At 38.6% G+C, this 18,064-nt stretch overlaps 1 protein-coding gene across 35 annotated transcripts in view; it reads right to left on the minus strand.

Moving 5' to 3' along the window:
* Nucleotides 1–18,064, minus strand: part of PTPRD (protein tyrosine phosphatase receptor type D) — a 1,783,257-nt gene that overhangs the window by 58,395 nt on the left and 1,706,798 nt on the right. For all 35 annotated transcript variants that reach the window (XM_089316625.1, XM_089316627.1, XM_089316774.1 and 32 more), the window contains one exon: nucleotides 3,977–4,152. In XM_089316625.1, the coding sequence (XP_089172751.1) occupies nucleotides 3,977–4,152 (176 nt within the window). The remainder of the gene's footprint in view (nucleotides 1–3,976; nucleotides 4,153–18,064) is intronic.

Here is an 18,064-nt window from a genome sequence, read left to right on the forward strand (position 1 = left end):
TTGTCTCAGTGAGCTGTTCTAACTCAGCAAAGATTAACAGCACTGCTGATAAACCTCCAGCCTGAATGACAATGTAAGCGTGAACCATGCCCAGGCAAAGCAGCAAGCTTGAAAACAGAACATGGTTCTAAGGGGGGATCCCCTGGCATCATAAAATAAATAAGAAAGGGGGTGGAAATGCAAACCAAACCAAAAGCAATTATTACCACATATACCCCATGTCTACATGACCCACGATTTTCATATTTCATGGCTTTAAGACATGGTTACAGTGAAAGTAGCAGTCAGAATGTTCCATTTAGGTCTAACTGCAGACTGATGAACAAGGTCCCTGGGCCAGGAGATTCTGTCCTAGGGGAAAGCAAGTACCAAAGAATCCCACGGTCTGAACTGCAGTCCCCTCTTAACAACAACAACAAAATGCATGGATGTATTGCACTGGGAACAGTAGGTAGAATTAGCCACATGAACAGACACTGTGAGGTTGGTCAGGATTCACTGTCTCCTACAGATAAGCAAATCTGTTTTATTTTGGAAGAAAAATTGAAGCATTTGGAGGCCAGCTTTAGGTGCAACTGAACTTGTAAAGTCTCCTACCTCTTCATCAATACATAATAGTCATTGAGCCACCCTGACACATCTCTTGACTGAGTTAATATGTACAACAATCCTTCCAAGTGATCTCCAAAGGAGAGGTGATGAGGGGTCAAGTTGTCTTAAAATTAGAATGGCCTGGAGTTGGGGGCTGATATTGGACATATATTGGACAAAAAAGTTTCCCTACCTGTACCCATGTCATGTAGCTGCACCTCTGTGATGGTCGTGTCTCCATGCAGTCTGGTGTAATATCATGGTATCTTCCCTTTTCTTAACTATTCCTAACCCCAAATTTATAATCAACATGTATTTTCATGCACTTCTTAATTCATAGACACACTTTTTCTATATATAATAGGGATGAATATTATTTCAAGAACCTGAGCCTTAATCTAAACAGCACAATTTCAAGTTTCATCCCTTGGAGAGGTGATGGAGAGGTGATTTGTTGAAATTACCCAGACCCCTTCCTTTATGGGGGAGACTACAGGCCATTCCTAAGCAGACATTCCTAAGTAGAACTAGGCTAGTTCAGCTGTCTGCTTTGAAGTTGGCTGCTGGGAATTGAGAATTCACTGAATCCCAGGTCAGCCCACAGAACCCACATAGTTCCCAAAGTATAGAGCTATATATTTCAGTAACAAGTAACCACTATTTATAACACTGTTTTTATAGCGAAATTCAACCCAAGTTTTTGTTTAAGAATTCAAGAATGCCTTCCCCTTTCTTCCTGCTATTCCAAGTGAAAGAGCAACCAGACATGGGAAGGGTGAGGTGGGAGGATGTGAGGAAGAAGATGGAAGAGCTGATGAGATAATTTAAGGCTTCAGGGCTTTTTAAATCCTTGTATGACATTTGGTCATTTATTCCCAATCTACACTGGGGATCAAAAGGGTTTGGGGGCTGGAGGATTAGTTTCATTTATATTTTTATACTGATGATCATTGAGATGCCTCAACTGCCCATTGGCTTATGTAGGTCATCACAAGTTTGGGAATAGGCTGAAGCAACAGATTAAAAATCACAAGACAGCCTTTTAATTGGCCTCCTTAGGCCATTTAACAAAGGAGAAAGCTAACTTGCAAGAGCAAAGAGTAATTAATGAAGGGAGCAAACAAAGGTTCGTTTAGTAACTTCCCAATAAGTTCTTCTGTCTAAGGGGTAGGAGGGAGGTAGCCTGCAACAGAAAGATAAACTGTAGGTATTTAAGTCACAATGCCTTCCGCCAAGAACTGCTCATTACCATCCGATGTTGCAGTGGCAGTGGGGCCAGTTAGAACTAACTTTATTATTAGAAGCAATTAGGGAGAAAAGGGGTAGCATTTCATTTGGTTATTTCAAAACAAGTTTCTGTGCACAGTTTAATGAAGGCCTGCAGTGTCAAGATAAAATGTGTGTTTTACTGAAAACAGCTTTTGCAAATGACTGCTTGCTACCAGCTGGTATCTCCAGGCAGAGCAGACTGGGTAGGCTGGATTTACATGCATGCCATAATATAATAGTTCAGCTGTCTCAGCTTCACATAAGTGTTACCAGGCAGTACGGCCTGATGGTGAAGGATGTGTGTTCTGGAGCCAGACGGTCTGTCTTCAGTTCCTATCTTTGACCTTGGTAGATGAATGACCTTGGGTGACCTTCTGTAATTTTCTGGGCTTTAGTTTACTCACATGTAAAGTGGAGATCTGCGCAGTGTTTATATCATAAGGTCTTTGGGAAATTAATGTGTTAGATGTTAGAAATCACTGTTATATCCCAAAGATCATTAGCATGGGGGATTTAAATTAAACAAGCTGCTTACTACATAAGGACTACCCTGAGTTCAAGTCAATAATGGATTCATGGGGCCACTGCTGGCAGTGCCAGTATCCCATATGGCTGCCGGTTCCAGATCTGGCTGCTCCATTTCCGATCCAGCTCTCTGCTATGACCTGAGAAAGCAGTAGAAAATGGCCCAGACGCTTTGGCCCCTGTGTGGGAGACCCAGAAGAAGCTCCTGGTTCCTGGCTTCGGAGCTCCAGCAGGCCATTGTGGCAATTTGGGGAGCGAGCCAGTGGACGGAAGACCTCTCTTTCTCTCTCTCTGCTTTTCAAATAAATAAATAAAACTTTTCAAAAAATAATGGATTCATTTCCATCCTTTCATTGCAGTTTACATGTGAAGTATGGCATCAATGTTTGTTTTCAGAGTCTTAGACTTTTTTTTTACCTAAATCCATTTCAGACAACAGTTGAACATTTCTGTAGAATTCAGGTGTTTTGGAAAGATGGTTGCTATTTAGATTTGCTAAACCAGCTGTATGCCACACCTGATTTCCCATCTGTTACCTTTAACACTTGAGACTTTTTAATATTTTCCTTCATCTGAGCTTTTCCTGTAAGTTTTCTTATAGCCTTTAATGATTCCCTAATATATGCCTAAGGGCTAAGAGAAAGTACCATGTGTTCAGCATGGAAGAGTATTTCAAGAATCTCATCTATCACAATAAATGGGGAATTGGACTTTGGCTTCCTTCTACACATCCTTTTTGAATCCACTGTGACCAGAGTGAAGCAGACCTCTCACCTGTGGTTTTAGACTCCATCCTGAATGTCCTCACTCTTCAGTGAGAACATGTGTGTCTGCAGTGATTTGATTTTCCAGAGACCCTTCATTAAATCATGAAGGTTAAAGACTGATTTTCATCAGATGGCTCTAATATTTGCATATGCACTGAAGAATGTGCTTTTCAAATCAACAGTATTTAACAAATGTGCCATAAAACACACTACTGGGAATATATGTGGTGAACGGAACTCATTTCTAGGATCTTAACAAGCAATAGCCCTGTTATTAAAAATCTATTCATTTTAGAAAATTCTAAATTAGCAAAATACCTCCTACATATTTATGTTTTCTCAGCCATTTAGGGAACCACATCATTTTTCTGGTTTCCCTGACTTAATTTACACCACTTTGCATAATTTAAATAAGGACCTCTTTCACAGGATTTTAGATCTTATACTGCACATTGTAAGAAAGGAAAAATTGAAAACCTAGGAAGCACATAATGATTGGACTCCTCAATGTCTTGGAGTTCTTGTTCTATGTGAGTTTGGGAAAGAAGTTAAAACTAATGTTTGTTTTCTCTAAGCCAGCTATTTCCTTGAATATAATTTTTTTCTTTTTAGCAATCACATACATTTGCACTGTGGGTGATTTTTCTTCTTGAAAAGATCCCAGAAAGTTTTAAAGAATGGTTTAATCATAATTTTTGATATCCAGTCAACATTATTGTCTCTCAGAAAGTTAAACCTCAGAAAAGTTGGATCCTGAACAAAATAAAAGCATAACATAAGGACTCCTACAGGGAAGATTTAAGAGGGTAGATATTTAATCTTACCCTGGATCTTTCTTCTAGTTTTGTCATCATGACAACAGTGGCACTCCGTTGCTCCCATATCATTCTCCAAAAGTCCCCAAACGTTTCGGGGAGAGATCCCTGGGTTGCAATATAGGCATTTTGCTTCCTATAACCATCTATGTAGTTGGCATTCACATAGTCGCTTCCTGGGATGCCTGTAAAACAAGGAGTGTTATTTAATTGGGTGAACATACCATCAGAGGAAAAAAACCCAGTAGATGACCTAATGGCGATGTATTATTGTTCCACACTATGCTGGAGGAGTCACAATAATTGAATTTCAGGTTTTGAATAAGATTTAAAACAATATCATGTTTAAAAGAACACAATTTTCAAGGAATAAGGTCTTTATAATATGACAAAGTGGATTAATAAAATAGAAAAATACAGCAGTTAGTCCATAGAGTGCCTTTTCTCTTAGAGACTGTCTGCTTTCTCTGTTGCATCAGAAAAAAAAAATCACAAAGGAATATAAAGAATATGGTCACATTATTCTGTATATTCTTCCTCATTCCCCGACAAAAGCTAAACAAAAGAATATCTGAGTCTGAGAATGCAATAGAGTGTAGACTGTGTCACGACAGTGAAAAACCCTTTGCAGGTTTAGCAAAGAGGAAATTCACATATACACTCATTGAATCCTCACAGCAACTCTATGATCATCCTTCATCAAAGAGGAAACTGAAGAGCACACATAAAATGTGGCTTGGACTGGTGTTATGGAGCAGTGTTTTAAGCCACTGCCTGAGACACTGGCATCTCATATGAGCACTGATTCAAGACCCAGCTGTTCCACTTCCATTTCCAGCTCCTGGTAATGTCACTAGGAAAGCAGCAGAAGATGGCTAGTACTTGGGCCACTGCCACTCAGAGACCTGGGTGGAACTCCAGGCTCTTGCTGTGGCCTGGTCTAGCACTGGCCCTTGTGAGCATTTGGGGAGTGAACCAATGGATTGAAGATCTTTCTCTATCTCTCCCTCTCTCTCTGAAAGTTTGCTTTTCAAGTAAATAATTGAATCTATCTATGTAAAATAAAAACTTGGCCATGTTGCTCCAATTGATAGAGTCAGGTTTAATCACAGTCAACCTCTCTGATTTATTCCTTCTCATTTAAACCCACAGGGCTGCTGGAAGTAGTACATGAAATTCTGTAGGATTATGAAAATAGCCTCATAATTAATGGTTTCACTTCTACTTTTGTTCCCTTCAGTCTGTATCTAGCATAGGAGCAATTTGAAAAAACATAGTTCAGAAACTATAACATCTTCAAATACAACAACGGTTTCACACTTCCAAAAAAAAAAAAAAAAAAAAAAAAATCCAAGCTCTCAACATTGCCCAGAAAGCCCAGAAAGCTCTGCACTTCTCCACGCTCATTCTACTCACCTCCTTGCCCTCAACAGTGATCTGCTTTAGCTCAGAGAAGACACTACTCTCCTAGTTGAGCTCCATCCACATCCTAGAACACATCTCTATTGCCTTCTCTCCATAAAACACTGTTAACATCTCAGAAGGCCTGTAGTTAAGTACCCTGGGACCTCGGAACTCCTTTGACAACTCTTTATACTACTTGTTATCAGATGAAATCATGTAAATGCTAATTTGCTAATGGCCTGTTTCCACCACTGGACCATGTGTCTATATTCACCTTTGCTATCCTTAGTGAAAAAAGTAGTTTGCCTCAGTTCCAATATTTAATAAGTGTCAGAGCTGTAATGTAATGTATATATTTTGATTTACATTTTTCCTTCAGAACAATGCATTCTTATAACTTTTTATTTATATAAGGTGAACATATTTCAGGTATTTCTTATATGCAAATTTAGGAGTACAGTGATACTTCCCACCCAACCTTCCCTCCTCCTTCTGTTTTTATTCTTTTAATCAGAACAATACATTTAGCAGGATATAGGTCAATCTAAACTTCCAAGGACAGTGGGAAAAATGATTAAGGAAATAAAAGCTCTTCCATATGAGAAAGGAATGCATATTACAGCCCAGGATAGGATAAGGTAGTAGTTGGGGATAAGAGATGTGAGTTATCTGAAGAGAGGGTTAGATTTATATTATTGAGATCAAAGTTTTTCAATTCTGAAGGATGTAACTACAGAGGGATGAATTTCACCTTCAATACAATAAAAAACTTCCAAATAGTCAGAGTCAAAAAGAAAACAGGTTTCCTTGGAAGGTAATGAGTTGCCTATCCCTGGAGGGGAACAAGCACTTCACAAGGATATTAGTGTGCTACTGGAGTTAGTGCTAAAACCTGTGCATAGTCCCTTCTAGCCTTGGGAAAATATGAGTCCTGGAATTATGGAAAAACATTTTTTTCTTTGTAATGGAACATATGTTCCCAAGCTCAAATTGTTATATTTCACTGATTGCCACTTGCAATTACTTTGACTGCTTTTCTCATTTGAGTTGTAAAACTGATCCTCTCAAGGAAAGTAATGAAAGTCAGATGGAAACTAATCTGCTCTGAGATGAACACACAGATATGGAATACCACCAGCGTTAGCTGAAAAGCCTTTTGAGCAAAAACTGAAATGCACGGTTGGTTGTAACATTATTCATCTATTACAGCTACTCAAGAAGCAGTTGGGGTTCTGGCAGCCCTTTGTTGATGAAGATCCTTTTCCACCCTGATACCAAATTACTGTAGATTCAAAGGGCACTTTAAATAAAATCTTTATGTTACAGCTACTATGAAGCACACTCATCTTACACATTCACAAGATCTGGTTCTGGGTCAAGTATGAACCCAAATTACAACACAGGAAAAACCCATTCTCACCATTTTAATTTAGCAGTTAACAACATTAGAGAATTGATAAAAAGGATTCTGGCTAAGTGCCTCACTCAGCTGCCAACATATCGAAAACTTTCTTTCCCAGCAAAATTTAGAATGGAGAAATCTGTAGTAATTGATTCAGAGAACGTATCCGGTGGGTGTTGTGACATGCCCCCTTTTATCAAGGGTAACAAACATGTCTGGACAATGCACTGAGAACTTGTGGGAGATACACATGAATACCATTACTAAAGGAAGGGAATCAGACCCATCCAAGCCTCTTTGTGTGAAATTTTCAGCTATAATGTAACTATTGTATTTTTAACATACTTCTCAAGTTTTAACAATGGATATTTTGAGTGGGGGATGGGGCTGTCACTGATACTAATTGCACTTCCAAGGGACAAGGAGACAAAAATTCTGTCTGAAGTCCACTGGGCACCCAGGATCAATGCTGTATCACTAAACAGTTAAGAATGTAGGGCATGATATTTGGTACATAAGACAATTAGAAACAGAACCTTAATGTGTACTAATTATTAGGCTAATGTTTATATAGTGAATATAATGATGAGGTTCCCTTTCTATTTTGATGCATGTCTGTATGGATAAACCATCTAGAATGGAAGCCTCCTTGTGGCTCTGATGGAAACACATGTCTGCAACTTGTCCCTCAGATCCTCAGCAACATGGAGATGTGACAGGTTGCCACATTCTCTCGAGGTCTGCAATCTATTGATTCCTGTATCCATCCAACCTAACATAATGAACTACAGAAGTATGAATGCAAGGGTGACTTGTCCTTCTACAAATATTAGCCCCAGATTGGAATCCAAAGTTAAACAGCAGTCTATTTTAAGTGGAAGAAACCCCAGTCTTCAGTGGAGACACATTTAGAAAGATTTTTCAACCAACCCTGTAAGACACACAACACGCTAGTTTTCTGAATGCTTTCGTGCCATGGAATGTTTCTTCAGTAACTCTTAATTAGAAGGCTTCTGCAGGAAGGGTGTATCTATAAAATCCTTTCACGTTTTAGGAAGGATCTTCTGCAAATAATGCTTATTTGTTTATTTAATTTTTAATTCTGTGCCTTATCCAGAAAACGACTTGCATCTGCTAATGCAACACTAATCAGATTGCACTACTGATCCAAGCAAAGTGTGTAAGAATTAACTGAATTCCTCTGGGGCTATTATGGATACAAATCTAACTTAAAATGTAGTAATAAAAGAACGTAGAATTCCTATGAATAAATTTATTGCTTTTATTTCTTGCAGTCAAAGAGAAGTTTTATAATAGAAGTTCTTGCTTTGGGTTTTCTGTTTGTGGTAGGGGAAGGAATTATTAACATAAGAGGTGTTTGACTAAGATGTTTGCCTTCTGCTACCCATAGTCCAAATTTTAGAACACGCTGGTCTTTCTATAAGACATGTTTCCTGGGGTTAGTTGGTTTTACTGGTGAAAAAGTATAGCTTGATGTAAGACCTGCTCTTTCCTGGGAGCTCATGGATTTACCACATTTGTAAAAGTGCGTAGGTTTTCATGCTTTCTTATGTATTATTTCATGTGCATTATCCAATTAATAATACTCATGCAAACAGTCCAACACCATAAATAATCAATACACTAATTTTTCACATGAGAAACCCGAGGCTAGATCCACTTATTTCTTGTGTTATACCAATATGATCCATTCCTGGGTCATAGTGTATTTCATCCATTAATGGTCTGTTCTTTATTGTGGCAGTTTAAAATATTCTTTACAGGCCGGCGCCGCGGCTCACTAGGTTAATCCTCCGCCTTGCGGCGCTGGCACACTGGGTTCTAGTCCTGCTTGGGGCGCCGGATTCTGTCCCGGTTGCCCCTCTTCCAGGCCAGCTCTCTGCTCTGGCCAGGGAGTGCAGTGGAGGATGGCCCAAGTGCTTGGGCCCTACACCCCATGGGAGACCAGGATAAGTACCTGGCTCCTGCCACCGGATCAGCGTGGTGCGCCAGCTGCAGCGGCCATTGGAGGGTGAACCAACGGCAGAGGAAGACCTTTCTGTCTCTCTCACTGTCCACTCTGCCTGTCAAAAAAAATATTCCTTACATATTTATAGGTGGTCTTTGTGCTTAAACCTGGAGCTATAAACTCAGGCCTTTAAAACTAAAAGAGATTGTGATGAAGTGAATGGCTGGGAATGCTGAGATTCCGTGCTCTTCATGTACAACAGGCCCTAGCAAACAGCAACTAGAACAAAATTAGGCAAGTTTCAGGCTCTGATTTGCTGGAAATTGCTAGTTACATTTTTCAGCTGATAAATTAGCCTGGGCATGGACTTTGGACTCAGTTATCTGCAAAACCCTAGAAATTATATCAGGACTTCACAACACAAGAACAATGCCTTTTCTTCACATAAGAGTAAAAGGGACAGGGCTTCATCACATTGCTTCTGCATGTGTTTGAGTACAAAGAGGAGAGGGGAATCCTTGGAAAGATACAGCTACTATCTTTGTTCATGATGAATAATTAATACATCAAACCTTGAAAGTGATGTTGCAATGTCTGAGCTGTTTTGTCATAGCAAGGTTAACATAAGGTGTGTTCTGTTAATTTGAGAACTAATGGGGTCATGTGGCTTTCTTAAAAATAACAAAAACAGAGAACACTCAAGTTGCTATGGATTAGATTTTTTTGGTCAGAAAGTAACATGATTTAAAAAGAAAGATTTCTCTTGTTGAATGGGATGAGTTTGTGATTAACAAATTGTAATAATGTGTGTACCTGATGTCCAGTGAAACAGCAGGATCCAAAATAGTACATGGATTATTTTATCCAAGTAAAATTAAGGAATCTTAAGAGAATACTTGCACTTTTGTGTCACATCAAACTGTAGAAAGTCATGTGTGCAATTTTAAAGTCTTGGAAAAATACTAATAAGCATTTACCAAAAATAGAAAGAAAGTACCCAGGTGCTGGGACCTGACTTGGGTTGCTGGTAGTCTTCTCTTTGACATTTGGCAAGTTGTTCAACTTGTCCAGATCTCGGATTATTTATCTGCTAAACAAGGCACACCAGACAAACGGACTCCCTGGAGACCTCTACAGTTCTAAAATAAGATGTCTTTCTGTGCCGTTCTTAACCCTCCTGGACTGGGAAGTCTCTGCAAAGTTATTTTAAGATAGATGCTGGTGTTTCTGAGATGAGGGGGGAACACATTCTGATACTCTCTCACTGATTCCTATTGCTTCTATCTCTGATGAGATTTTTTTAAGAGACAGTGACTGGAATCTGGTGGGGTAAAAAAGTAAACAAAATGAAAACCAGGAGGGCTTGGTGGTGCCAGGCTAGGAGGTGGTCTGTTCAGAGCCAGACGCTCTCCCTGGAGCTCAGGAGTGGAGCATGAGAAGAGGCAGCCTTGGAGGAAGCGCAGAATCCCCTTCGTGGCTCCCACAGACAGCTGCACTGCATTAGATGGCCATGGGCATGCAGATGAGTGGTTTACCCTGTTCTAACACACACAGTGCCTTCAAAACCCAGATACTTTCATTTCCTTTTGGTTCTAACAAATCCTTAATGAAATGATGCTCCTCTCAACAACAAATCTGGTTTTCGGTAAATCAGTTTATTCCCTGCCATATAACAGCCGTATTCAGAACCCAACAGAGCCAAAATGTCACCTCTTATTTAATAAATAATGTCCTCTTCTCTACTCCAATACAGCAAAACACTGAACCATCACAAAATGCTGTTTCAGACCTAGTTTCTAATTTTTACATCCCAATATGCAGAAAAAAAGGTTGACTTTGGTGATACCAGCAAAATTAGAAAATAGAAAACATTTAATAGCAACTTATGATTAAATTCATTTAATGCCAAAGGACACAGGCCTTCTTTGCCCTTCTCTTATACCAAAGCAGCCACCATGGCTACATCAGAAATGGCAAAATGAATGATTTTTCTTTGCAACACAACAGAGAAAAAATTTTTCCTTGCAAATTCACATTGTATTATCTGCCATGGCATCACCTGATATAGTGGCAGCTTAGCAAATGTTTCTATAAAATGCATGGTATTTTCTTTCTTTCTTTTTTTTTTTTTTAAGGAGAAGCATGCCTTGCTCTGTGGGTATTGTAACTCCCTTTATGAACTAATGGAAGAATGGTTAACATTTCGAGTGTGTGCACTCAACCTACACCAGCTTGTTTTCCCATGTCCCCTCTGTTTCATTTTCTACACCTCTGTACTGCTGAGGAGGCTGGGCTTCCAGAAAGACAAAGGGAGGGAGGTGCGCAATTGAACCATCTTTGAATACACTGCAAGACCAGCTACAGGTGTTGGGGGTGTTACCAGCATCTGTGACAGAGAGGACGTCAATTTTACTTAGAGAGGATTTTACCCTAAATTAAAGCATACTTTGGGCTACTGTGGTACATCTTTTCAACCACATCAGACTGCCTTGGTGCAATTAGCTTATATTAATAAGAATACAGTTATTCTAGGGCTTTATCAAGCAACAAAGTAGTCAGAATCAAGCACAGAATAAGACTATAGGAACTGTGCCTGTAAGAAATATTCAAATCTTCACTCCCTTCAACACTAATAGATGAACCCCCATCATCAACACCTGTGAGGGTTGAATGAGTCAATGCATTTGAAATTTCTAAAAAGCCACATGACTACTGGTTGTTATTATGACTGATGTGATAAGCAGAAATGAAATAAGCCCACACATTCCTAATTAATCTATTGATGGGAAGCAATTCCAAAAGTTAAAAATATCTTTCCACCTTCTGTATTCAAAAACAAATAGCAGAGCAGACAAAATTAATTATTTTACATCTTTCCAGTCATCTACAACCTGTGCCTTGAATTCTAACAGAGCCATACTACAGATGACATTGTATGTTTCTTTATAACCTGAATAATGAAGCAATGACTCATTTGAGTAATCTGCATAGATGTACAATAAAAATGGGAAAAATCCTAATAACTAAAGACATTATAGGTAAAAATAAACTCATTACCTGAACTTTCTAATTTATTATTTGATTAGCTTCTTGTCAACAGGAGTAAAGAAAAGAAAAACAATACAAACACTCCTTAAAAATGCTTTTTCTTTTTTCTGAATAAGAAACATCAGCAGGTATAGATTAAGGTAGAAGTTAGGGAATAACAGATCCCCACAACAATTGCATGGCTGTGTACATGAAACAGATCCATGAAAACACTTCTCATTAGACAGTTTTTACAAAAAGTGAAGACAGTTTTTACCCTGTGGAACTGTTCCAAGTTTCCAAGGCTAAGTACCATATAGCTTATTATTTAAGACAAATTAATATATAAAAATGTCCAGGGAGGATGCTTGGCATAGTGGTTATGTAACCACTTGGGACACTTTCAGCCCATAATGAATGCCTGGTTCAAGCCCTGCCTACACTACTTTCAATTCAGCTTCCTGCTAATGTGTACCCTGGCAGGCAACAGAAGTGATGGTTCAAGTTCTTAGTTCCCTACCATTCATAGAGACCAGAGTTGAGTTTCAGGCTCCTGGCTTCAGCATGGCTCTTTGCTGGCATTTGTGGAGTGAACTAGCACATGGAAGATCTCTCTCCATGTGCCACTGTCTCTGTTTTTCAGATAAAAGGAAATTTAAAAAAAAATAAAATTTTTTTCTATCTCCTGCTCTTCAACAGTAGAAATGCTTATATTTTGAGAAGAACTGAAATAAAGGATTACATTTCACACAATTAACTTGAAAAATGAAAAACTGAATGCTGAAGGAATTCCATGGCTGAGAAAGAACTTCTAATATCAATCCCATTCACAATAGCTACCAAAAAAAATCAATACTTTCAAATACACTTAACCAAGGACATGAAAGATCTCTATGATGAAGATTACAAAACATAAAAAAAGAAATATAGAAAGACACAAAAATGGAAAAGTCTTCCATGTTCATAGATTCAAAGAATTAGCATCATCAAAGTTTCCATACTACCAAAAGCAATTTACAGATTCAATGCAATCCCAATCAAAATACCAATGACATTCTTCTTGAACTAAAAAAAAAATGATGCCAGAATTTATATGGAAACACAAGAGATCCTGACTAGCCAAAGCAATTTTATACAACAAAAACAAAGCTGGAGGCATCACAATACCAGATTTCAAGACATACTATAAGGCAGTTATAATCAAAACAGCTTAGTTCTTGCACCAAAATAGACACGTAGGCCAATGGAACAGAATAGGAACCCCAGAAATCAATCCAAGCATCTGTAACAAACTAATCTTTGACAAAGGGGCTAAAGTCAATCCCTGGACAAAGTCTCTTCAATAAATGGTTCTGGGAAAACTAGATCTCTGCATGCAGAAGTATGAAACAAGAACCTATTTTATACCTTATATAAAAATCATCTCAAAATGGATCAACAAATCTATGACCCGATAACATTAAATTACTAAAGGAGAACGTTGGGGAAACTCTGCAAGACATTGACATAGGCAAAGGCTTACTAGAAATGACCCGAGAAGCACAGGCAACCAAAGCCAAAACAGACAAATGGGATTATATCAAGCTGATAAGCTTGTGCACTGCAAAGGAAATATACAGCAAAGTAAAGAGACAATGGTCAGAATGGGAGAAAATATTTGCAAACTATGAAACTGATAAAGGATTAATATCCAGGATCTTGAAAGAGCTCAAGAAACTAAACAGCAGCAAAACAAAACAAAACAAAAAACAGTTAAGAAATGGGCCAAGGACTTGAACAGGCAAGTTTAAGTTCAAAGTTCAAAAGAGAAAATTGAAATGGCCAACAGACACATGAAAAGATGCTCAGGATCACTAGTCATCAGGTAAATGTAAATCAAAACCACAATGAGGTTTCACCTCACCCCAGTTAGAATGGCTCTCATACAGAAATCAACAAATAAATGCTGGTGAGAATGTGAGGAAAAAGGTACCCTAATCCACTGGTGGTGGGAATATAAACTTGTACAGTCATTGTGGAAGACAGCATGGTGATACCTCAAAAAAGGTGAAAATAGCTATACCATTTGGACCCAGGAATTCCACTACTGGGAATTCACTAAAGGGAAATGAAATCAGGATATTAAGAGTTATCTGTAACCCTCATGTTCACTGCAGTTCAATTCACAATAGCTAAGATATGGAATCAACCTGGCTATTCATCAATTGGAGACTAGATAAAGAAATTATAGTATAATAAAGCACGGAATACTGCTCAGACATAATAAAGAACGAAGTCTTGTCTTTTGCAACAAAATGGATGCAACTAGAAAACATTATATATAGTGAAATGAACCAGTTCTCAAAAAACAAATACCGTATGTTTTCCCTGATATGTGGTAACCAATAGAGTACCAAAAAGTAATGTATAGGAGTGAAATTGACATTTTGAAATTCAATGATTATTTACAGCACTTGTCTCTACTATTGAGGAACAATCTTTTTTTAAAAAATTTTTCTTCTTACTATTTGCTGAACTCTTAGTGTAGGGTCAGTCTTATGAGTCTAAAGTAAACTGAAAGTAGATCTTTATAAAAATTAAGAGGGGGAATAAGAGAAGGAGGAGGGTAGGATGCGATGTATCTATGTTCTTAAATCTGTATATACGGGGCCGGTGCCATGGCTCACTTGGTTAATCCTCCTCCTGCAGCGCCTGGCATCCTATATGGGTGCCAGGTTCTAGTCCCGGTTGCTCCTCTTCCAGTCCAGCTCTCTGCTGTGGCCTGGGAGGGCAGTGGAGAATGGCCCAAATGCCTGGGCCCCTGCACCCTCATGGGAGACAGACCAGGAAGAAACACCTGACTCCTGGCTTTAGATTGGCGCAGTGCCGGCCGCAGCAGCCATTTGGGGAGTGAACCAACGGAGGGAAGACCTTTCTCTCTCTTTCTCTCACTGCCTGTAACTCTACCTGTCAAATAAATTAAAAAAAAAATCTGTATATATGAAATAATGTGACATTTGTATACCTTAAATAAAATAAAAATTAAAAAATAAAGGAACATATTTCAGCCAAAATCAATGACTGATGTGAGCAATGTAGAAAATGAACTCAACCAATGTATGTGATTGATTAAAAACTATATAATTATAACAAAGCTACTTCGGTATTTTAAGTAGGATTTCAAAGCAAACTAAAACAACAGGTGGCCATAAACCATTCCCTGGTGACTGGGAGACAAAAAGGATCACTCTCACTGAATTGATGTGGGAAACTATCAGAGGACTTCTTCACTGGAGAAAATAATTCTAATACTTTGATATGGAACAGATATTGAAACTTGATAGGGAATACTTATAGTCACTATAATTACCTTTCTATTAGAAAATGTTGGGTAGATTGTATTACCTTATTTTATTTGGGGTCATTTCATTAGTTTTGTTTCTATTTATTGGAAATACATCAGGTCACTATATATAGGTTGAAAAAGCAGTAAGAGATACTTTACAATCAAGCTTAAAGTGTGAAATTGGTGACTATGTTAGCAAGTGCTGACAGCTGTTTTTAATGAGTTGGTATAGACTTTAGACTTTACCCACTGAACTCTGCAAGTTCACTACTCAAATAGTGGGCACTATTGTAATGACAAATGGTGAACCTACACAGTATAGGAACATCTGTAGCTTCTTGTCTTGATTTATTTTTAAATTAGATTCATCTTAGGGGAAGTGACTCTGAGCTGCTTACTCATTTTTAAGGTGCTAAATTGCCCATTGTACAAATAATCAAGTTGTTGTAACACCATCTATATTATTTATATTTAGATTTTTAACTGCTCCTATTATGCAAATCAAACAACAGATGATATATTTTTAATTTCCATTAAAAAGAACACATTCTTTCCCCTGTTGAAATCTATAATGATATTATAGGTCTGATTTCCATTTATCAAGCACCAATATGTTCTTCTGCTTCACAGAGTACTCTGAATGTATGCAGTTTTGCTTTTGGAGATTAATTTTTCCATAGATCATATGCAAAAGGAATTCCATCACAGGATAAAAGAATCCATCTGCAGTGGTAGTGCTTATAAAGTTTGTGACACCAATGACAATTTTAACAGTTCCTTGAATTTATTAAACATTTTCTTGTTGCCAGCCCTTATAACGGCTGTGTATGTTAATTCATTTAAACCTCCCAGTGATTCTAGGATGTAAGCACAATTAATAATCCTAGAAACAAAGGCACAGTGACTTACCCCAGCAAGCTCAACAGAAGCAGTAAGAGCCTAGGATGCTTTAACAGGAAAGCAGCACACAGGCCCTTGTAAGAAGGTTCCCACTGAAGAAACTAAATGAATAAAGTTAAATATGTGCCCCTCACATAACAGAAAATAAAACAGACTGCTATGGTCTGAATGTGTCCTCCAAAATTCAAATGCTGAAACGTCATCTCCTGTCGTCGTGACAGTACTGCGAGGTGGGGCCGTTAGGAAGTCACTGATGGGATTGAGGTCATTACAAAGGAGAGTAAGGGATTGGGTTCTCCCCTTTGCCGACATTTCCACCATGTGAGGAAGCAGCAGTTCTCTCCATTTGCTACCACCATGGCAACAGGCACAATTTTGAAAGCCAAGTGACCAGGCTCTTACCAGACACTGAAGCAAACAGAACCTTAAACTTGGACTTTCCAGTCTCCCCGTCTGTGAGATATCCATCACCTAGTCTTTGGTATTTTATTCCAGCAGTTCAAATAGACTAAGACTCACAATAGGGCCGGCACCGTGGCTCACTAGGCTAATCCTCCGCCTGTGGCACTGGCACCCCAGGTTCTAGTCCCGGTTGGGGCGCCAGATTCTGTCCTGGTTGCTCCTCTTCCAGTCCAGCTCTCTGCTGTGGCCCGGGAGGGCAACAGAGTATGGCCCAAGTGCTTGGGCCCCTGCACCCACATGAGAGATCGGGAGGAAGCACCCCGCTCCTGGCTTTGGATTGGCGCAGCGTCGGCCTAGCGGTCATTGGGGAGTGAACCAACTGAAGGAAGACCTTTCTCTCTGTCTCTCTCTCACTGTCTATAACTTTCTCTCTCTCTCTCACTGTCTAACTCTGCCTGTCAAAAAAAAAAAGAGGTCTATTCCTTGTGCAAAGAAAAGGGGCATTTACCCTATGAGGCCTCATGAGGAGAGTATAGCTATATGCAGAATTTGCATGAACCTTGTGGTTTATGTGTACGGTTTGTTTTGGACATTTGACACCACAGGAGGTTTTACCAGAACGGTTTAATTATGTGGTACAAACATTGATGTATATATTATATATATAATATATATTTAAAAAAGACAATATATTTTACTACTCTTAAAAATCAGAATTGTAGACTTTTGTTAAAGAATTCATGCAACACACTATGGATTGTTCTTGGACTTTTCCTACTCTGATAAAGCAATTTATACCTGTTTTGGTGACAGAGTTATACACACCAGTCAATAATCCTATTTATAATAAACTCTCTGGCTTAAATGTGTGTGTGTGTGTGTGTTTCTCTGGTTTTCTTGAAGGAGCTAATCCTTTAATGTCCAAGACTTAATATTTGTTTGCCTATTCATATTAGCTTTTGATCTCAGTATTTAGAATCAACGCTCAGAATTTTTGATGTGGCAGAAAGGATCTTAAACATTCATTTTATGAGGAAACAGAATAAAAAATAGTAAGTCAGGGTTCCTGTACTGGAGAACAGACTTTCAAAGCATTGTGTATTCATGAACTATCCTAAATGAGTGTGCAAATACAGTTCATAGGTGCCTTTCTTTCCAAGTATGGTTTAAAATGTTCATCAACTGCATCGAAAGATCCAGCTCTTCCCAAGTTATTGTTAACTGCATTAAGTGTCCCAAACTTACAGAGTTGCTTCAACTGTGACTTAGTGTAGTCTCTGGTCTGCTTATTGTGTTTTTCCCAATATATCTAAACAAGTAATATTAAACATGGGTGGGCATTTGACTAAGTGGTGAAGACTACAGTTACAACACCTATATTCCTTATCACAGTGTCGGAGTTTTTTACCCAGTTCTCCTCTTGACTATAGCTTCCTGCTAATGCAGAGGCGACAGAGATAGATCAAATGATTGGGTTCCTACAACTCATGTGGGAGACCTGGGTTGAGAGGCTGGCGTTGGCTTTGGTCTAAGTGAAGGCTATTGCTGGCATCTGGAGAGTAAAACAGATGTCCTTATTTGTCTCTTTCTCTCAAATAAATAAATAAATAGGTTAAAAAGTAATAAATAAAAACAATTAAAAGTCATTGCTGTGTTGTTTATTCTTTG

This window comes from Oryctolagus cuniculus, chromosome 1, assembly GCF_051225735.1.
Source record: "Oryctolagus cuniculus isolate XC-2025 breed Fujian yellow rabbit chromosome 1, ASM5122573v1, whole genome shotgun sequence".
In the NCBI taxonomy this organism is placed as follows: Eukaryota; Metazoa; Chordata; class Mammalia; order Lagomorpha; family Leporidae; genus Oryctolagus; species Oryctolagus cuniculus.